The sequence below is a fragment of the Argiope bruennichi genome, chromosome X1 (genome assembly GCF_947563725.1).
Source record: "Argiope bruennichi chromosome X1, qqArgBrue1.1, whole genome shotgun sequence".
In the NCBI taxonomy this organism is placed as follows: domain Eukaryota; kingdom Metazoa; phylum Arthropoda; class Arachnida; order Araneae; family Araneidae; genus Argiope; species Argiope bruennichi.
Genome location: NC_079162.1, coordinates 46,256,064 through 46,279,005, shown reverse-complemented (window position 1 = coordinate 46,279,005; position 22,942 = coordinate 46,256,064). Strand labels below are relative to the sequence as shown.

General features: G+C 27.2%; 1 protein-coding gene across 1 annotated transcript; it reads right to left on the bottom strand.

Moving 5' to 3' along the window:
* Positions 1-2,784: 2,784 nt before the first annotated feature.
* LOC129958923 (uncharacterized) lies at positions 2,785-22,942 on the bottom strand. The gene is made up of 3 exons (XM_056071666.1): positions 22,757-22,942; positions 8,065-8,203; positions 2,785-3,661 (listed from the first exon to the last, which is right to left on the bottom strand). Exons 1-3 carry the CDS (start codon positions 22,842-22,844, stop codon positions 3,475-3,477), a joined length of 414 nt encoding a protein of 137 aa, XP_055927641.1. The 5' UTR covers positions 22,845-22,942; the 3' UTR covers positions 2,785-3,474.

Below are 22,942 nucleotides of genomic sequence, written 5' to 3'. Positions count from 1 at the left end.
TGTATGTGTAATATGCTCTATTTGAAGAAAATGAAAGTTTTTTTATTAAACTATCTCATCAGAAAAAATATTTAAATAAAAAAATATTCAATAACAGTATTAAATTCTTCTACAACCAGTGATACATATTGTTTATTCTCGGATTCGAAAACCATCCACTCTTTTGCGCATGCGTCAGGACGGATTTATCAAAATAGGGATGGGAGGAAAGATAGGAGATGTTTACATTTATCAATAAGGTGAACTCGGATTATCACGAACTTAGGAAGTTTATAAACTGCGGATAATTCGTAATATTGTCAGGAAAAGATTGCAATTCGAATAAAAATACTTTAGAGCAATTTTTATTTACTATAAGATGTCTACACATTAAATTATGATTATGGAAAATTTTTGATTTTAAAATTTGGTAATTCACATTTTTACAAAATATTGTTTTTTTTAATGTTAAAACACTTCTTTTTCATTTGTTATTGAATTTTTGACAATATTTTGAGATAAAAAACGTAAAACATTCTTCGTGCCACTCCTGAATTTTTTTTTTTTTTTTACAGCTTAAATTAGTCATATAAGCAATCTATGCGAAAGTTTGAGTTAAAATAAAATAGTACGGTAAAAAAACGACACGATACTCACATAAACGTGGAAAAAACCGAATGAAAAAGTATCTAATATCTCGTCAAAAGTATCTAATGTCGTCAAAGAATGACGATGAATTCCCGAATATACTAATTCTTCCGATTCTCACCCCTCAGCTAGGTAGAATCGTCGAAAAGTGGTCGTCTCGGGATACTGAAACGAACAAAAGCAGTTTACTATAAGAACAATGCTGTTAAGGTAAAGATTATTTTCTTGTGGTATGTGGGAATATAATCATGGTCCAATAGACAAGAATTAGAATTAAGTATAGAATTAATGAAGCATATTCTTCTATTTGAAAAAATACTTTAAATTAAATTACATAAAGCATTATATTATATACCGTTTGCATCAATAAATATATTGAGGAAAAAATTGCAAAGTATTAATTTTTACAAGGTTCCTCTGTTTTCTTAGTCATATTTAATAAAATATTTTTAATACCATAAAATTTTAATCAAAAAAGTTCCACTCTTCTGCGACTAAAACTAGTTGGGGAAATTGAAAATGCTTTTGAATAAATAACTTCATCTGAAAGAATACCTAAATAGTAGTACCAAAAAGTTGTCAACAATCAATGATATATAACAGCATATACTTTGGGAAAACTCAAAAAAACTTTTGTGTAAACTATCTGTATTTTGCACAAACTATTATCAAGTAAGGAACTTTTGTATAATTTAAAGAACTTTTGTCCTTTCAACAGCAAGAATGAGTATCAGCCAAGGATTGTTACTTACAAACAACTATATATTGTAATTTACTCTTAACATGATGCAATTTAGTCAAGTTGTCCAATTAGCATGTAGAATAGAAATGACTTATAAAATATTCATGACTTATCTCGATTTTCACTTCATTATATAAGCTAAAACTTTTTTAAAATAATAAAGTATTAAAAAGAAGAAAATGAGCAAAATGTTTTTTAAATCTATTTGGAGTTAGTATGCACTCATTATTTCACGAATTTTAAAATGTTTTATACATTTTATAGATATGTAATAGTATACTGAATAGTAACAATAATACTACTGAAAACTTATCACAAAATCTTATTTAAAAATAGATTGATTACAATAATGTAGGTTTCGCAATCACAAAAATTTACGTACACATATTTTGCTGATAGTGGACATCGAATGAATCTATAACATTCTAGAAAACGTTTATAAAATCGCATTCAATGCCATTAATTTGGATTTCGTTCCTTCTACTGTTTTTGTGAACATCATTTTAGAAACAATCTCATACCATATCAGTATCAAAATTTTGTTTTTCTGGTATAGAAATGTGTGTTTCGTTAGAAGTGTAGAGTTCTATTGAAAATAAGATCAATGCGTATGATGTCGCAAACATGATGAATGTAACTTTGCATGTCCTCTAAACATGTAACTAAATACTGCGCTGTATGAAAACGTGCATGCACCTTAGCATTTTACGCCAGAATATGTATCTGTGTTTACATTTTACGCACACTTAACAGAAAAAGCATTTAGAAACTTATTATATATAAAGAGTTACATTTCAATTTTGGGTTATTATAATATAAAAAAAGCACGGCTATTTTATTTTTAAAATAATTTTTTTAACTTTCCATTTAACAATCCTCAGTTAAAAAAGGAATTAGATATAAAAATTCTAAGAAAAAATTTAATTTTGCATCATAATATGTATCAAGCATAATAGTTGCTTTAATGCATTGCTGTACATATTTATTAAATAATTTGTAATATTTAAAAGTAGCCTAGTAATTATTTTAAATTAAATTAATTGAATAAAATCGGAAGCATCATTACATTTTAAACTTTTTCTAATAAGAATTTTATTGGGCATCAGTAATACTAATGTAAATAGGAAATGATATTCAACAAATTAGGAGAATTTTGATACCTTATCAGAAAAACAAAAATCTAACATTTAATTTAAGAACTAAAATTATATTACAAAAGATGCAACACAAAAAAAAATTATTTTACACATGCGTATATTAATACCAATGCGCAATGTATCTAATTTGAATTGACACGAAACACATTATGAACACTATGTAAGCATAAATCGATTCCATTATATGAACATTATATGAAAAATGAGATGAAATAAATTGTTAAAAATACGAGTAGAAAATTGTCTAAGTATGTTTATTTTTCATTAACTAATTCTATTCACAAGCTACATGATTTCAGAATATCACATTAAAAGCACACATCTTTTTATCATTTATTGCTACCACCAATGACTCCATTTTCTAGAATGATTTCTAATTATTAACATAATTATTATTAACATAAATCTGTTTATAGGATAAACAGGTAAGAAAATATAATTCAGAAAATTTTGAAGACCCATGAGCTGGTATTTAAATTATAAATTAGAAAACGAAAAAATTTTAGTTATATAAATCGACACAAATATCTGTCAGAAATAAATGGGTAACTAGAATCATCGCTGTTAATCGCAAATCTAAATTGGTTTCACTGCTTAGAAAAGATGAAATTTTCCTTTCGATCAAAATGTATTTTCTGCATGTGTCACAAATTTGTTGTTAAATTGGTGATGTTTACGAACAAATAATATTAATTAATCATAATTTACATTGAAAAGAACCTATATGAAGGTAATGTTTTCTTGACTTATAATGTCAATAATATGAAGGTAATTTTTTAGAATCTATGTAATCTTTAAACACATGAAATCAATACTTGAATAAACAATACATGAAATGAAAGGATTTAAAACATCAATGGTGGTAGCGTTTTTCTTGTTGTGGAAGATATATCTAAAATTACCAATTAAAATCTTCGGTTTACATTTCAAAAATGAAAATCGGTTCTTTCAGGTTCTAATTGGTTTTTCTTCGTCTTCTCCTTCTTCAATCAATTCCTTCGGTTTGATGCCCAAGCATCGAGCGCAAGGGTTACTGCCTTCTAGTACGTAGAAATCGTGTCGGCGGCAGTATACGACCAATCCCAGAAAAGATAAAAATCCAAAAAGGCCACCCCACAGTATCAGTTGGTCCTTCCTGAAAAAGTAATGCCAGGTAAATACATTCGGGGATATTTTTAACTTCTCAGTGATTTTTAACATTTTTTTAAATATTAATAATGGTGGGTGGAATATACAGAACATTGCTATCAAAGAAAGAATATTCTATGATAAATAAATACTGCGCTTTTTCTGCATTGACCTCTCATGGTCTGACATGTAACTTATACCTCAATTACCCAGAAAGTACAAATTAGAATCAAATTTTATCCTTGAAAAGAGGCAAATAATCAATCGAATCTGTATGTATATGCAATCTATTTCGGAACTCCACTCACAAAATTTTAGGGATGATCGTGGACGTCAAGATAAACATTTTTTGCAACACAATTCGGAATCGCAAAAGTAAAACTCAATTGAAACATGGAGCTCAGTGCCACGAAATAAATAAAAGACAAGGGTATAACCGGATAAATTATACAACCCATGCTTAATGGAATACAAATTTTCAAAGACCCAACACCAAGTTGTGTTAATATAAACATGAAAGCATGTACAATCTTTTGAACATTTATTCTATGTGACTTGTTATTAAGATGACGTTGTACCTGCTATTGTATCTATCATGTTGAGTATAACTTTTAATATTGTTTTTCAACAAATTATGATGAAGTGCCGTCTTGAATTAGTGTTCAAATAAATCCGTGTATACACTTTATCTGTTGTATCCTTCTCCTTATGTAATGTGCTGGAAAGAATCCCTTGTTGCTGCCGCCCTTTGTGTTTTGTAATCCCATGTACTATTGCAAATGTTGTATACCTTGTCTTGTTCAATCAGCCCTAGAGGTTTATTGATGGAGTCCCGAATAACCTTGCTTGCAGAAAATCTTTAAAAAAACTTACTTCAGTTGGCTGAATGTACTCATCAGAATCCTACATATAACAAAATCATTAAAAAAACTTACTTCAGTTGGCTGAATGTACTCATCAGAATCCTACATATAACAAAATTAAGCAACAGATATTTAATTTCCAAATACATTGGTGATTCTGTAGCTTAAAAACTGTCTGCCGATTGGTAGTTCATAGATTTTGAGCTCTTATCAGAACAAATTTATCAAGTTGGTCTTTAATCCTCAACGATCAGAGCCTTGAAAAGACCTGAAACAAAGTCTAGTAGATAGAATAAAAATTGACTATAAAATATTCTTCCAGTGACTTTTTCGCTCGGAAAGCGAACATTTCTAAAGCCTTCAAAAGCTCTATCAAATTTTGTTTTTGCCGAATAATGAAAAAAGTACATGTAATTTACTCAACAAACATAACTACCAGGTAGGAACCACGATTATAGAGTTAAGAAATAGCAGGATGAGCAAGCAAGTTCTCGCTTTTTCTGGGGGTGGGAAATATTATAATTTATATTTTCGAGAATAGGCTATACCTCCTGCGAGAGTGGTCTGTTCTGGGGTAGGTGATGGCCTTTTGATAAAAAGCCACAATTTCTATGTTAGTGTCTCGGTGGAGAGCTTGGCAAGATGGTGGTTTATTTTTTATTCTTAACAGTCAAATAGTTTGAAGAACAAATACCAATTGCTAAGCAAAATGATAAAAAGTAAAAAGATGTACGAATCAGAAAATCAACCATGTATCTTTCGGTCATAATATTTCTTCGCATTAACATTTTAAAGATACATAAGAAATTTTAATTATTTTTAAAATAAAAAAGAGGAACTGATGCTGTTACTCTAAGTACCATTAACATTAAGGAAAAATGAATTAATTAATCAAAAATTACTGTTTGCGAACAAAAGAGCAATGTTTACTTTTATGCTATAGGAGCTAAAATCTCTTGTTACGCAATTTGATGAGAAAAAGAACGAATCAATTCCTCTGATAGTGACAAACAGCGCAGGTTGATAGTTTTATTATCATTATGCAGCCGACGAAAACAGTAGCATTGTACGACATTGTACCTCCATATGATAGCAATGCCCTCAGGCTCTCATTAATAGAATCAATAAAAATAAGAAAAATATTTTGCAGCTCTTGGAATAAAATTAACTTACACTGATTAATTTAACACTGATATAAAAATCTCAGGAAATTTATGTATTAAGAATAGTTAATGCAAATTCACTATTCGCATAAAATTAGAAATTGATTTGCTAATTTGTTGATATTTGGCATATAATGAGTCTTAAAAGAAGAGGCACTGTGATCACTTAAAAATAATAACATATTAACACTATGCCGTCCGCACGTCTAATCGGTATTCTTTTGTTTGGCGTCAATAGAACTTCTATAGCTGGAGGCTTTTCGAGGTTTTAGGGGATCATTAATTTCATTTTTATAACATAAATAAATAATTAGTTAAAATAATACTTTTCATAATATAAATAATAGTAAATGATTAAAGTAAAATAAAAAAATCCTAAAATAAAAATTCGCGTGGCATCAATGTGATGACATCAACATTTGCCCGATAGTTTTTGCATGGTACCAATATGGTGCAATCGAACGGCCTAGTGTTAAGTTATGTACCATAAAGCCAGGGTTGACATCCGTGTACCTGTCGATGCCATTAAAGTCAACTCCTCTAACTGATTACCTTAAACTTGACATATGAAATATAAGCGTTCAATACACATCAATTCTCATAAATATTCTCTCGGAACACAAAATAAATAGAAAAGTGAGTTATTGCATTGCGGAATGAAATATGTAGAGTCATTTATATGCTGACAAAAAAAATGAGAAACAGACACAATAAAAAGAAATACAAGAATGAAAGAAATGCAAGAATAAATGGCGCGATCAGCTATTTCAAATGAAAAAAAAAGTACTCAATATACTATAAAAAAATTCATGATTTAATTAACTCTAAAACTTCGGTTAACATCAATACAATAAAAAAGATGTGTAAACAATAATGCAATAAAATTCAGCTCCTCTGAGGTTATTTTGAATTTGTATAATCTAATAGAAAAACACTTCAAGCAGGATTTGTCATGCTGTCGTTACTCCTACGTGAGTTAAATAATTAAACCTAGCAATAAACCAAACACTCCCAGCTGTTTATGAAAATGCAAAATGTGTAATATGCTAGCGCTAGACGCAAAATCTTTGAGATTTCAACTGATTACTTTCGAGATATTTTGGGAAAATAAATGACAGCTCAATTTCATAAGCCTTATTGTGAAATACACTTAATCATAATCTTCTTTGTTCAAAATGAGTAGCTCAAAAAATTTTTAAACATCTGCTTCGAGCACCAGATAGGATTAATAAAAATTTCTTTTAATTTATAGAAAATGAAAAGAAAGATGATAAAAATATAAGAATTTACAAAAATCCCTGTCGTCTTATCGTTAATAACTTATGCAAATTTCCATTTTATTTTAAATGAAATCCCTTATTTCTTACCTCAACAAGTGATATGAAGAAAGAATAGCTTGATCGTACACTCAATTCAAAAATTAGTTTCAGTCATTTAATTAAACATTCAAATTTCCATTAATTTTAAATGCCTTTTGAATTGTTTTTTATGTAAGAGTTTGATTGGATTAGCATGGCTTTAATTTTGATTTTAAAGAAAATAATTACTTCATCCGATGAAATTATCTATTAACAATCGGAATTTAAGAAAAGATTGAATAGAAAGAAAAACAAATGACACGAGAATAAGCTTACCATTTCATTTTAAAGATATATTTTTTTTCTTATTCGGAAATTCCTATAAAAGTAAATAGTTGGGATTTTCAAAATGTAATTTATTTATGTAAATATGCAGCTAGCTGAAAATGCATAGCTTTTTAATTAAGTTTTTGTGTAATCAGTTAAACTAAAAAAAACATGTGAATAAATAATACCTAGGGATCTTTTCGCTCTTTAAAACTACAAAAATATGTGGATCAGTGAACATATATTTGTTATTAATATTCTGATAAAAATCCAATTAATTATTTTAACTATCTCTTAATAGTCAGTGACAGCACATTGTACGCTGCAAATAACCGAGCTATAACCATTGAATGATGTTATGTGTTGTTACGCAAATTATTTCTAAAGAAAATTAAATACAATTAAATTAATATATTCTCATTAATTACTTGCATATTAAATATAGAAATCCATCACTCATATAAGATCACCTAATGATGTTTAAAACAAATTGAATTCTGAATTTATTTAATTCTTGCAATGGTGTTTCGAATTTCAATTGAGCATTGAATGATTCTAATTAATTTTAAATATTTTTTATGTTGCAGACTATTCAATTATTGGTACATCGCTTAGATTTCTCCATGCTTTAAAATTCAGTTGTTATTGGCTATCTTGTGAATCGCATTCAAACGCCTCAAGAACTTGTTCAGATATCCATTTCCTAAAATACTGAATAAATCGTTAACAAATCAAATAATTTATTCAAGAACAACTTACACGATCAACCATTTGTTCTTCTCGGCACAACAAGAGGGGTTTCCATACTCTTTGCAACATCTTTGATTTTCTTCGCAAGTGTAAACATTATCGATGTCGTACCAACCTATCTCACTATCGATCATGCAGTCCTTTTTGGCTGTAAATGTATAATAAAGTATATTAAATTGTTCTAGTTATATATCATGCAATTATTTTATTTACACTATTTATAGAGAAATCTTACTTTGTAAGTATTTATTTTATTGAGTTTAGGGTGTTGCAAGAATGATTATTAAATCATTGTAGAGTTAATACACATTAATTAAATACAGAAATGCAATTATACATCAAATAATTAATTTTCTTTTGACTTTTTTACTTTAATTTATTATTTAACAATAAAATAATGATTTACGAATACTTAAAAAATATTTTAGAAATATTCAGGTAATTACTGTAAGACAATAAACATATCAATTTAATGCAGAAAAATGTTATTTTGTATTTTAAATATTTATCCTCTTTGCATGTTTTTTGTCTGTTAAGTTTGATATATAAATTAAAGAATAAATAGTTTACAAACTTTATTTAAAGCAAAGTAATGATTAGGAAAAAATATAATTTTGAATTCGATAATTGATTGTAATTATCCTGTTAACAATATTTCAATATTTTTATTATATTAAAACTTTATGATATCGAATATAGAATTACTGTAATCAATTTTTTATAAAAGTATAAATATATTAATTGAACTTTATTTTGCGAATTGTCTAATTAGTGAGAGCAATTTAATTGAAATGTCTTCTACCCTGTTTTTAAAAGTATATAACACATCAAGCTGAAATTTTTAGCTTATCAAAATCAAAAATCAAGTCATAATTATTGACTTAATGTTAATAGTCAATACGGTGCAGGAATAACGATTCAAACCTATCCTTCCGCGGAATTTATTTTAATACGGATAATTTTACAAAATTCACAAAATTCGACGATTTATAAAACTTTATTTCATTCAGTTTAAAATAACTCAACAGCAATATCTAATTTTTTTAAGGTATAATGATATGAACTCAATGCAGAAGTCCATTTTATGTGTTGTCTTGTTCTAATTATTAGCCTTATACACTAGAGCTGTTGAATTACTAACCATCTGGTAATACCATATTCTTTCTTCTTATCTATTCAATTATATAGTTAATTCATTGCGTATTTTGCAAAAATGGTGCTGTAAAAGAAATGTAAATATTATCCACAGTAATAATTATTTTTCCATCACATTATATCGATTCTATGTTATTAGAATACCCTACTACATGAGGGTGTGACACAATTTTTTGCACCATGTTTTATAAAAGCTGTGTGGTTAAAATGATGGATGATGGCAAAAAAAATCTGAATATTGTATTAGACTTTCTCAATTTTTCAAACCATTATATAATGCGAGATAACCAGGTTGTAAAAGAATTTGTTGCGTAGCTTGGTTCTGACGAACTGGTAGGTGTGATGTAAAAATTTCGTGTTATCATACGAATCTGTTTTGATAAATTATGAGACGGACGTGAATCAAAACTTTCATTTATGTTTGCTTTTGATCCCATCATAATGTACATTTGAAACTTTATCAACCAGAGAAAGAAGGAAAAAATAAAGGCTGGTTTCAATATTATCGTACTTATTACAACCCTATTATTTATCCAATACACGATCTCCGTTTCATATCTTTCTACCTCACAACAAATGCACTTATCTATCAGAAGTCGCAAGTCAACCCCCAGCTCTTCAGAGCCACATTATAATAATATAAGCATATCGGTGAATAAAAATGAAATGTTTGTAGTGAAAAATAACCTGTTATCAATCTATTTCTTTAGATTAATTTCTATCATTCAACAAAAAGTAAACTTTTTTAGAAATATTTAAAAAAAATGTACGAAATAAGATACGATTACACTTTAAAAAAGTGTAATCGCATCACTAAAATGCAGAAATTCCATTTTGAGTATTGAGTAATTTTCTTATAGGAAAGGAATTTGATTGAACAGGGAATAGTTGGAATTTTTTTATTTGCAGAGAAAGAGGAAAAAGCATTTTTGTCTTTAATCTTTACCTTTCCATATCGACCTAAACAGGTGAAGGATAGATATTAATGGAACGGAAATCTAGATAGGAGTAGGAGGATGGGAACTAATCTCGAGGGCAATTTTCGTCGAGCTAAGTCCTAATAAAATTAAATGGCATCTTTCAAAGTAAGATTATTTGGAAGTAGGATACGGAGGCCTAATGACTTATGTTTTTGCTTTGATGGTGAGTTCGCGAAATCTAGAATTTAATAATGGCAAGTACTGAATTCCCTTTTCAGAGGAATATGCTTCTAAAAAAATTACATTAGATTAACTGTTATATTTAACATGAATTCTTTTTAATATCTTTTTTCAGAGTATATCACCGCTTGTGGATATTTGTGCATTCACTGAAAATACACTTACTCGCATTTCTTTTCATTTATTGTGCAGTGTTTAATCTAACTGTTGCTGGTATTTCATAATTAAAGTGGCATTCATTTGTTTCATTTCTATTTCAATTACAGCTCTGTTTATATTATCCAAGTACTTAAATTTTATACATTATACAATATTTTTTCTGTCGTACAATAATACAACCGAAAGGCTTCAGGTTAGAGACCCGATTCCACCGAAGAACTGTCGTGTAAGCGTATCTGGTACACTATAAATCCTCCAGGGCCAAAGGTCCTCCCGCTAGTGTGGTGTGGAAGTTTGGAGTAGGGGGCCTGCTCAAGTGTCGTCCTCGTCATCTGACAGGCGCTCCAAATTACGAGGTGCGTCCCAAAATAGCCCGAGTGATGCTTTAAAACGGGAAGTTACTAAAACTAAACTAAACAGTACCTAATACGTAACGCAATATTCTTAATATAGTTTTATATCTCATATATTCTAAAATTTTGTATATGACATCAATAATTAAACTTTTTTTCTTTTATATTAACTGCTCTTGGCGATCATCTTACTCAACAAGATTATTAGTTATGTTTTATATCATGTTGGTCGTGTTTCATACTGGGAAAGTACCTTACGTTCGATCAATTTTCATTATTAATTGAAGCTACAGAAGTTTGATCAGAAATCTCAAATAATAAGATACGAAGCTATGCCTTTCATAGAAAATATAAGCAGATGTCCAAAAGAATGTGAAACACCCTCTCAAACAAAAATTCAGATTTTTAAAAGCATCATTAATTATTTTTCTCCATTAAGTGTCTATGTCATTAAAATGAAAACATATATTTCGTTATTAATATTTCGCTAAAAACCATTTCGTATCATATTTCCCAAATAATAGTCCTTAAGCTCTTTGTTTAATAATAAAGTTAATCAATTTTTACAAATCTTTCACCGTTCACGGGTTATGAATGCTTCAGAGTAGAGGCTTATTAATCGGTTAATCCTTTCCAAAATACCGGGAATTTCACGGACATTTACAGCTGCAATGGAGATTCCTGCTCAATCTCAATGTCCGTAAACTGTTGCAAGCAATATGTTGAGATGTGCATTTAATAGATTAAAGCTTAAATCCAAATACAGCGACCTCTAGGTCATTCGGCTGGCTTTTCTAGCTATGTTTTTCAATGGGAGTTTGACTTCTTTTGGATTTTGTTGCTTTCCTCTGAACAATTTGTACTTTGAATTTTAATTCATTCATCATACAACTTTAAATGAGTAACGATACCAATATATAAATTTTTAAAAATTTGTTCTTCATGGATCCTTGTAAAAGCAAATCTATATTTCTACTTGCCTATATAATCAGCAAAGATCTTGCCATATATAGAAATGACTATAAAAAGAAAATTTAACCTACAGCCTATCATACAAATAAATACAAACCAACTTTTACCGACAGCAGAATACTTTTTATTCGTTGCTTTCAATTTATAATTTTGTTTTTAAGGAAAAGAGATGTTTTTGGAAGAAACTCTTTACATTTGTCACTCATTTAATTATCATCATAATGTGTAATGTTACAAAATTGTGTGATAAAACTGCGTTTTATATACCCAACCAAAAGTGATTTCTCTCTTAAAAAGCATCGGATTATATCTTTGAATAAAAATATACATTTAAACTAAAAATTATTTTTTATTAGAGATGAAAATGATGATGAGAATTTTATTCAAATTCTTATCTACTTAATAATAAGTATGATATATTTATATGTAGTTTACTTACTTGCAATACACGTTTATTAATAAAAAAATAAATTTTCGGAACAAAAATTGAAATGTTATAGAAATAAGGAACAAAACATATAAATTTGATTTCATAGAATTTCTCATGTTAATTTAATCTATAAAATTCCGTTAATAATATCGTTAAGTGTTTTAATCAGAATTCTTTTATTTTGTAACTGAACTAAACTTGTAAAATCCATTAAACCAATCTTCATCGGAAGAAAATAAAATTGTAACAAAATTATGTGGATTAGACATTGTTGAAATATGATAATTAAAAAAACAGTTCATAAAAATACACTGCTGCTGATGATTATAAAAAAAATTACTTTGCTCCTTCCTGCTTCAATTCTTTTTTAAACAGTCTACCACATGGCGCCATCAAGATTCAATTTATTTAAAGTTTAAATGGTAATAAAGTTTGAAAATATTTTCAATAATATACGTTATATAAAATAATATAATTTGAAAATATTAAAACAGTGTAATAGAAGTAAATTCACAAGTGTACAAAAATTCAAACTTCTTGCAGTTTTCTCGAGTTTTAAAAAAAACATGAAATGAATTATATTAAATCAGAATGTGTTAATTATATAATAATTTTATATAAAACTAAAAAGCATTAAAAGCTGATTGAAAATCACATTTTACTAACTTTCAAATATTGCTCTAGCTTAAAAAACAAGAACGAATTAAAACGATTTTTTTCTCATACCTATGTTTTTCAGTGCTGTTGAATTGTAGAAGCCCGAATCCTAATAGAACAAAATAACTATTTTTTAGTTTAGTTTAGATTCTTTTGGCTTTAAGATTTCTTCACTTTCTCTATGTTCTAATAATTTTATTAATAAATCTGCTTTTCCTGCCTTTCTTTTTATTTTCAATACAAACTTTCACACAAAGCTAAAACAAAACAACTTGCAATCGTTTTTTTAAAGGATAAAACTTTTTTTTACAACAATAGAATCTTTTGATTGCATTTATTTCTTCTAGTTAAAAACACTTTAAAAAATTTGATACAAAGAAACCATGAATAATTAAAAACATCCTTCTAATAATAATCACACGAATAGTTGCCATTATAGCTTATACCATTAATTCTATGTATTCTTTGGTCTTTAATATTTTTAATAGTTGCAAGCTATTCTTTGATAAGTAAAACTGTTTTTATAGATATAACTCATGAATTAAAAAAATAGTTTTTATCACCATTATATAGTTAATTATATCAACATTATATTATTCACCTATATTATACCAACGGTATTATTAATACCATTATATTAATATTATTATTACCATTACCATTATATTAATATTATTATTACCATTACCATTATATTAATATTATTATTACCATTACCATTATATTAATATTATTATTACCATTACCATTATATTAATATTATTATTACCATTACCATTATATTAATATTATTATTACCATTATATAATTAATTATATTAATATATATTAATTGCTTTAATCACCATTATATAAAGAAATATGATGTTTTGCGAAATATAATTTTTCCTAAAGGTTTTAAATAAAAAAAAAATCTAAAAATTTGGTTAACGTTTATAAAAACGAATTGAAGGAGTTAATTGAAAGAGTTAAAAATTCAAAAAAAAATTATTAAATCTATTATCTAATGACTGTAATTATTAATTTTCAATGTTGTATTATATTCAATAATTTAATTTCATTCCATTTATGGCAATAGTAGACGAGAGAAAGCACGTGCATCTGCTAGCTGAAAGAACGTAGAGTAAAATAGGATAGGGGATAAAGACTGAGTAAAAGGTAATTTTAAGTTTTTATTTTTTTTATTTTCACATTTTAAAGGGATTCAGTTTAAAGAGTGAATCAGACATGATGCTTTGTATAATCTAAACAAAAAAAACCTGATTTAATTTAATCAGTGAACAGCTGGAGAGAAAAGAGATGAATCACATACATATAAGCAATGGTAGATTTTTCATCGTTGTGTTTTTCTCTACAAAGACGAAACCAGACCTGCTATTTTCGATAATCAATACAGAAAAAGAACTTTAAACTTATTTAATAATATACACTGAACAGCTGGAGGGGAAAGAGATCTATCACATACATATAAGCAATGGCAGATTTTTGGTCGTTATCTTCTTTCTGTACGCTGTAAGAGTAATGACAACACAATTAAGGTATTATTTTAGTTTCGTTTTATCTACATTAGTACCTTTCAAATATTTTCTTAAATTTCCTCTTATTAAACGAGAAAGACTGTTTTCCATTTTTCCGATCCTTTCTAGGAACATTTTCCATCAGTCTCTTACCATTTATATTTTCATTTTCGCTTCCATATATAAAATGTCCAACAAGTCCTTTAAGGGCCTTGGTTTCATATCGAGCTGCGGTGACCTGGTGGAAAGCTCTTGCCTTTAGCACTGAGTCTGATATGCGTTAAATATAACGACAAAAATCAAACATGCGCCTTTTAAGAATGTAACGAAGCGTGGCGAAGGGATGCTGGCTAAGGTGCCGCCCTCATCATAATATGTAAAACACGGCTTTTTATATAATACAAGATAAGAACGCTAAAAATGAAAGAATAGGACACACTAATATCTGGTCTTTAAAGAAAAGTATTAATAAAACATAAAAATATTAATAAATCTTCATAATACAATTTTACTCTTTTGAAAAAAAACTCATCAAAATTTTTATATTAATCATTTTTGGGTAAAAAGTAATATTTAGTTTCCACTTAATTTTAAATAATAGGTATAAAAATATTTCGCCCTCAAAACTTCGAAAATTTTTATTTATTTTAATTCATTTACTTATGAATTTTACTAATAATTTACCTTTTGATTTCCTATTTTATTAAATTTTAAGTGTTCATCATAAAATATACCAAAAAATTTCTTTACTTATCACAACTCATTATCTGCCTTTTATTGTATAGTGATTTATTATTTACTGCATTTTTAACTAATTATTTATTTTACAACACTTTTTGCACTGTTACTAACTACTTTCTATAATTTTTTTGATCTTATTATTTTTTTAAATATTTTCAATTTGGAATATAAAATTTTTTGTAATTTCTTTTTAGTTTAACTGTAATTAAGAAATTAAATCCAAAGTAATTGTTGAATTGTTTTTTCTGCATTTCTCTAATTTATATAGATATACTCACTTCTACTGAAAAAAAATTCGAACAATGATGAGTAAATTTAAGGGTATTGTTCAATGAAAAAAAAATCTAAATATCTATAACTATTTCTATTAGTCTGACTATAAACTTAATCAAATATAATTGGAAGGGTGGAAAATGAATTTTCTCCACACTCTTTGAATCTCTCACTTTCAGTGGACCTTTCGCACAGCCCGGCATTAAGGTGAATTATTTTTATCCATCACCATTTAAAGGGTATAATTCCGTCTTTCCTTTCACCTCGTAACCTTTCAAATATGTGCCCATCCCATACCTGCGGGAAGAGGGGGCTGTGGTAATGACTTTAACTTAAATACGTAGGCTGGGTAATAAAAGAATAATTTTCTGGTTAAAAAAAAGGGAGACTCATTTTGAATCGAAAACTGGGAAGAAAATTCTTCTGCCATTTGGTTTGAAGAATCATTATGTTGTGTTATAAATAATCGTACGTGATTCTCTGCAAAAAATTTCTTCACTTACAAATGCTGCATTGCTTAGATTGATTAAAAGTATTGTTTTATTGTGTGCCTGGTTCCTAAGTAGTGAATTAAATTTTAAATGATCCATCAAATAGCTTTTTCTGCTCGCATCTCAGCTTAGAATGGACTGAGCTTAAAATGCACCTTATTTATATCATTATGTTTTGTTATAAATAATCTTACTAGATTCTCTGCAAAAATTTCCATCTCTTACAAATGTTGTATTGCTTAGATTGGTTAAAAGTGTTGTTTATAGTGTACCTAATTATTGAGGATTTGATTAAAATTGTGTATGATCCATCTAATAAATTTTTCAGCTTGCATCTCTGTTTAGAATGGACTGAGCTTAAAATTCACCTTATTTCTATCATTCTGTTATGTTATAAGTAATCGTACGTAATTCTCTGCCATTAATTCCTTCTGTTTCAAATGTTGCATTGCTTAGATTGGTTAAAAGTGTTGTTTATAGTGTACCTAATTATAGAGAAATGAATTAAAATTTTATATGATCCATCAAATAATTTCTCCGCTTGTACTCTGTTTAAAATGTACTGAACTTAAAATTCACCTTATTTCTATCATTCTGTTATGTTGTAAATAATCGTACGTAATTCTCTGCAAACAATTCCTTCTCTTACAAATATTACATTGCTTAAATTAGTTTAGAGTGTTGTTTTGTAGTATACCTAATTATTGAGTACTGAATAAAATTTTATATGATCCATCAAAGAAGATTTTTCTTCTTGTATCTCAGCTTAGACTGGACTGATCTAAAATGCATCTTATTTCTATTTTTGATTCTATTCTGAATTTTCTGGTTTTAAGAAAAATTATTAGAATATGAAATATATTTTGCATTCATATCAATTGCAAGAAAAATAAAGCACATTTAGTTCAATTGACTTTTGAATATTTGGAAATAATTTATTAAAAAAAATTAAGGAAATAGCTCTATTTTTAAAATATAAATGAAATATATTCTATTCATTAGGCTTTATATTTTATAATGTATTACTCTACTTTTAATATTATAAATTAAATAAATTACTCTATTGTTAAAATAAAATATCTTAAATGGATGCGTTTATTTCCCAGAGAATCCGAGTTGTATCTGTAAAATTAGTTTCCAATTAAGTGGTTTAAAGCAATCATTTGAACTGGAAATTGATTTATTTGTATTTTTTTATTTATAAAGCACGACATTAGTATTTTGAAATTAGCGTTTCTCTATGTGAAACGCTAAGTTTTATGAAATTTATAAGTATAAGTTTTATGAAATTTTTTATCACATCCATTAGGTTTTTCAAATAAATTATTTCCTATGTTGAATTTACAGTATATTCACAAGCTATGTGCATTATACAAGTAGAATGAAAAGATAAATATATAAAATATTCTGCTTAGGAGATCTAAATCTTCAGAAAAATGATTAATTTAATTAACTTTCAATTTTATCTATTTTAAATTTACTTTTAGATTTTCGAAACGATTATCTCATAATCTATTTGACCGCTTTAATATATGCGAATTTCTGTTATGAAAATCTCACATTTTCCTGTCTTACAGTTTTACTAAGCCTGAACAGTCGTTGCGTTCTTTTTGAAAACTCCTATTGTTATACTTGTTAATGTATCGTTCAAGTTTTCACAATAAATCAGAATTCATTGTTTCTTACCTATTTACATTTTACTGACTTTACGGCTTTGCCTCACTTCTACAATGCCTTCGCTTAAAACGACTTTGGATTATGTCACATTTGAGAAACGATTTTGGATTATGTCACATTCGCTAGTAAATTTCCAAAGAATCGTTACTGTCACTCATCTAAGTGTTTTTTTAATTGACGGTAAGCAAAGAAGATTTCTGATGTGCATATACTCAACGAATACTTGATGCTTACTCTCGTATTCTATGGACCCTGGACAGAAATAAATTACTAGATTTTTTTAAAAATTGATAATTTGCAATTCATTTAATTGCTGGTAGTTTATTCCTTCGTTATACATTTTTATTGATCGCTGTATTGCTCCTCTTCCTTTATTAATATGTTGTTATTCGATTAAGATTAAGAATTCGATTAAAGAATTAAAAGAGGATTAAAAACCATGTACAATTAAATGTTCGATGACAAGAACAGCTAATTTTGTCATGTTATTGTGATATCGCATAGATTAAATCCTTTAAATAGTCCTATTCTCGTTATTAAAAAACTGTTGTGTTTTAATTTTAATAATTGCTCCTTCACACTGTTAAATGAAATAAAATAAAATCTTTAATACACGAAAATGATCAAATACTTAAGAATTAAAGTTAATTGAATTCGCGTACAAGTATCATTTGTTTATTTTATAGTTGGAAGTTTCGAATTGCGTATTTTTTGTAATTACAGCTTATTATCTCCTTTATATTTTTAAATGCTAAGATTTAAAAGCTGGGTTATTAATTTCAAAAGCTATTCTCTTATTTCAGTTAAATCTCCTTCTGCATTTGATTAAATTGATATGTTTGTTAGTTTGTTTGTTTAAAAAAAAAAGGTTGAGATTTTGAGAGAAAATGAATTTCTTCCAACAAATAAATCTAATAAAACTATATAATTGCGTATGAAATAGTAAGTTTAACACAAAATAGAAGAACTATTTTAAAAGGATACGAAATACAGATAATCAAAAAAAATTCTAAAAAATAGTTTATAAAACTTTTCTCAGGAAATAAATATTTTGTACAAATTCGTTTGAAATTCAAAAGGATACGAAATACAGATAATCAGGCAAAAGAAAAATACTAAAAAATAGTTAATAAAACTTTTCTTAGAAAATAAATATTTCGCACAAAAGAAGCTTCAAATTTACATCTCTATGTAAAAATTATATCTTGTTATACATCTTTTAAATTAATTTTTAATTATTATTTATTTTTAAAATGATACGAATTATCTGTATTAAACGTGAGCTTATTCTTGAATTTTATTGTTTAATCAAAAGACGGTTTTTCTTTTTCTTATAAATTTTCTCTATCTAATCGCAATATTTAAACTATAATAAATGGGATGCAACTGCTATGGAAGATGTACTATGAAATAATCAAACTGGGATTCCTAAAAAATCTGTTTTTTTAAACGCAGTTAGAAGCGTCAGGAAACAAATAGCGGGTTTAATTTATTTAAATTTAACAGAAAAATTAATTTAAAATTTAAATATTAAGTTACTAGAAAAAATGTTGTACTTTAAAACAGTATTTTCTTTCCATATATAATATAATGTAGATAAACAATACACTTTCTTATGTATTTAATGTTTTTTTTATAGCATTCACTAAAATAATTTCCAACTTAACTTATTCAGTTGCCTATTCTTAATTACTAATTTGTATAATCGATTACTTGTCAAATTTTATTTCAAATAATCCGAAAACAAGTCTAAAGAAAAAGTCATCAAAATACTATAAAACAATACATTCAGACTTTAAATTAATCTTAAAATGTAAAAAGAAAATCTTACGAGTATATTTTGGATGAGATGGAAATTCCGCATCGTTTTATTTTCTGAAATCTATTCTTATACAATAATAAACAATTAATTAAGTGATTAATTAGCATTTTTTGATATAAACCGTAAACTCGTCGATTTACATTCTTTTCAATTTACCTTAAAGAGAAGAACTTCACAATTTTAAGAAAATGATGGTCTTGGAGAATTTTGAACAATATTAAATACATTGTCTTTGTTTTCTAATATTAATTATCAATTGAAAGAAATATATTTTGAACATTTAACTGACATTATTTAATTTTTAGGTTACGACTAGGTTATGATTCATTTTGTCAGCTGCCTACGGATTCTGTTTCAATTACTCATTTCTGAAAATGCCTTTTTTCTTCAGATTGTTCAATATTTTAGCCCACTGTCTGCTTTGTGATATGTCATTAATAAAAAGAAATACAAAATTCTTTCATATTCATCTAGCATTAATTAATCTTTAAGCTTCGGTATTATGATTTATTTTATGTGTTTAATAAGGCATTTGTTTCAATTCACTGTTTATGAAAATATATTTCATAAACAGTTCAACATTTTAATACATTCTTACTTTGTGAAATCTATTATCAATAAAAGAAACAAATAATTCTTTCATATTCATCTAGCATTAATTAATCTTTAAGCTTCGGTATTATGATTTATTTTATGTGTTTAATAAGGCATTTGTTTCAATTCACTGTTTATGAAAATATATTTCATAAACAGTTCAACATTTTAATACATTCTTACTTGTGAAATCTATTATCAATAAAAGAAACAAATAATTCTTTCATATTCATCTAGCATTAATTAATCTTTAAGCTTCGGTATTATGATTTATTTTATGTGTTTAATAAGGCATTTGTTTCAATTCACTGTTTATGAAAATATATTTCATAAACAGTTCAACATTTTAATACATTCTTACTTTGTGAAATCTATTATCAATAAAAGAAACAAATAATTCTTTCATAATTACTAATTAGTTGATTTTTAAGACTTCCGCAATATAGTTTACATTATATGCGTCTCACATAATATGAACCATATTGAGAAAATCTTAAATTCGTATTTCATCTTTATGATTTTTTGGAAAAACGCTAAAACATGAAGCGTCTATTAAAATCTGGAAATGATATTTCCAGGTAATTTGGAAAATAATGCTTCAATGTAAATGTTACTGAGTTCTTAAATATGAGACCTCATTCTAATAAGCAAGAAAGGTAACCTTTTAAAAATGATATTTTTAGAAAAGACATGAATATGTATCATTTTTATGTATGCTTTTCTTTCATTATCTTTTCGTCATAACAATGCAAGTAATATTTTTCCTAGTGATGTTTTTTTACAAAAAAGGAGACAACCAAAGTTACTCGGAAAATAAACTTGCGCCTTCGTATATGTTTTTGATTAAACCTTGATTGGGATTCTTTTCGAAGAGCGGATGATAGCAAACCAAGCATATAAATAAAAAAAGAGAGAAACTTAAGAATTCAGTTGAGTTCGTATCCGCACTTTCTTTGTTTATTTTTATGCAACTTCGTTTTTGACACAACTTCAAAATGAATAGAAGTCGATTTTTAATCTACAAAGAACATTGTGTTATTTTTTTATCTCTTTTGTTATATAAGAAACTTTTTAAGAAAAAAATGCTTAGGCGAACAGAAAACATTTGTACCTTTAAAGAATTGTTTTTTTGTTGTTGTTGTTATTGTTGTTGTTGTTATTGTTGTTGTTGTTGTTGTTTTCAATTTTGGTCTTATAAAAAAAAGACCACGAAGACCACTTATTTCACTAATTACTGAAATGCATAAGTTAGAAATTTGAAAGCTCATAAATTAAATTTTTAAAATGTAACTAAAATGAGCCCCTATGATGGAAAGATAAAAAAAATGTTTGCTGTGTTTCAAAACCAGTTTTTACAAGATTCGGTACACAAGGAATAAATTCTTTTTATTACAATCGTCCAAAATTTTATACTACAATATTTACAAATATTACGCATTTTTAAAAGTTATTTCATTTCCCTTCATGTATTTTTTATACTTTCAAATTACACGACATTCATTATTTCCTAAATTTTTATTGTTAGTATATTCAAATAAAAGTCAGTTCACTTTAATTATTAAACCTATGAACATATTTGGAGTGAATCCTTTTAGAATTCTTTTTTCTGAGTTTCTGATTTGTTATAGGTTTGTATAGTGTTGTTGTAATATTTATTTTTGTCTTCTAACAAATCAAAATAATTACTTAATGTTTCCTCATAAGAAAAAAAAATAACATGTTTAGCATTCCATGTTTTCATTTCGTCCTTCCATTATTTAGATCTATGCGCAAGATCTTAAATATATCACTGTTTATAATTTCATGAACTATAATTCTAATAGATCTCATGTCAAGTCCTGTAAGTGAATTTTTAAAATTAATTCTTCTAAACTCACCTAATGGGAAATAAGCAAAAAAAGAGATTTACATAACGAAAAAAAATTCTGCAGATAAAATTTTTAAGATATTTATGTAATGCTAACTTCACTAAGAGAACAATGAATGGGCTTTTTAAATTTCCACTTCTTAAATGAAAATATTCTAAATGACATTTTGTTACATCAAAGCTGGAAAATCTAGTAAATGACGAGGTTTTCAAAATTTTATTGATTCAATCATAAGTTTTCACTTAGATGAATAATGCTATATTTAGTGAGTAAAATTGGACAAAGTTGTTGGTGAAACTATTTTAATATCCATCACACATCTAGGTTTGTGACATATAAAGCAGTATTGCAAATAATTCCATTTTGCAGAAAGCAACTTTCTTATGCGAGACGTTCAAATTGTTAAAGTTTATCGAGATGCTGATCAGAAAAACAATTTTGGACAACCAAACAATCATAAATTTTCAAAATGGTCAGAATTTTACCAAGTATATCAAAATCATGACACTTTATGAATTGTTTATTGCATAAATTTGTTGAAATGTAGGTCTTATCTGACAAAATTCTAGGATAACAAATTTAACTTGGCATGCGCATGAAGAAAATGGCTAAATAAATCCTTCCACATAGATTAAGCTTTTGAGGACAAAAATGAAACAAATTCCCCAACAGTTACAATCAGAATAACTTCAGTATGTCTTTAATTATGATGTTATTCCCACTTTGGCGAATGAGATGGTTATTTTTCAAATGAAGAAATCTTAACAGATAGAACCATTACTGTCCAATCAAATTAACCGAAAATTATCATTCTTGAAAAGGATACCTCTTACCTTCACAACTCCACGTGTAGTAAGTTATGAGGCAAACAGCCACAAGAAAAGAAAGCCACAGGATTCGACCAATAAACGTCTCGGCCATGTTTTCCCCTAGAGTTTTGCTACTGCAAATGATCCGGGAAATGTGATGAGTTGCGGCTCAAGTCATTTACTAAGAAAATACATTACCTTTACAAATAT

What these genes read in the sequence shown, in the direction of transcription:
- LOC129958923 (XM_056071666.1), bottom strand. Translation starts at nt 22,844, where the DNA reads ATGGCCGAGACGTTTATTGGTCGAATCCTGTGGCTTTCTTTTCTTGTG. An exon ending in CTACACGTGGAGTTGTGAAG is followed by an intron (nt 8,204 to 22,756) that starts GTAAGAGGTATC and finishes ATACATTTACAG; the next exon opens with CCAAAAAGGACTGCATGATC. An exon ending in AAGAACAAATGGTTGATCGT is followed by an intron (nt 3,662 to 8,064) that starts GTAAGTTGTTCT and finishes TTACTTTTTCAG; the next exon opens with GAAGGACCAACTGATACTGT.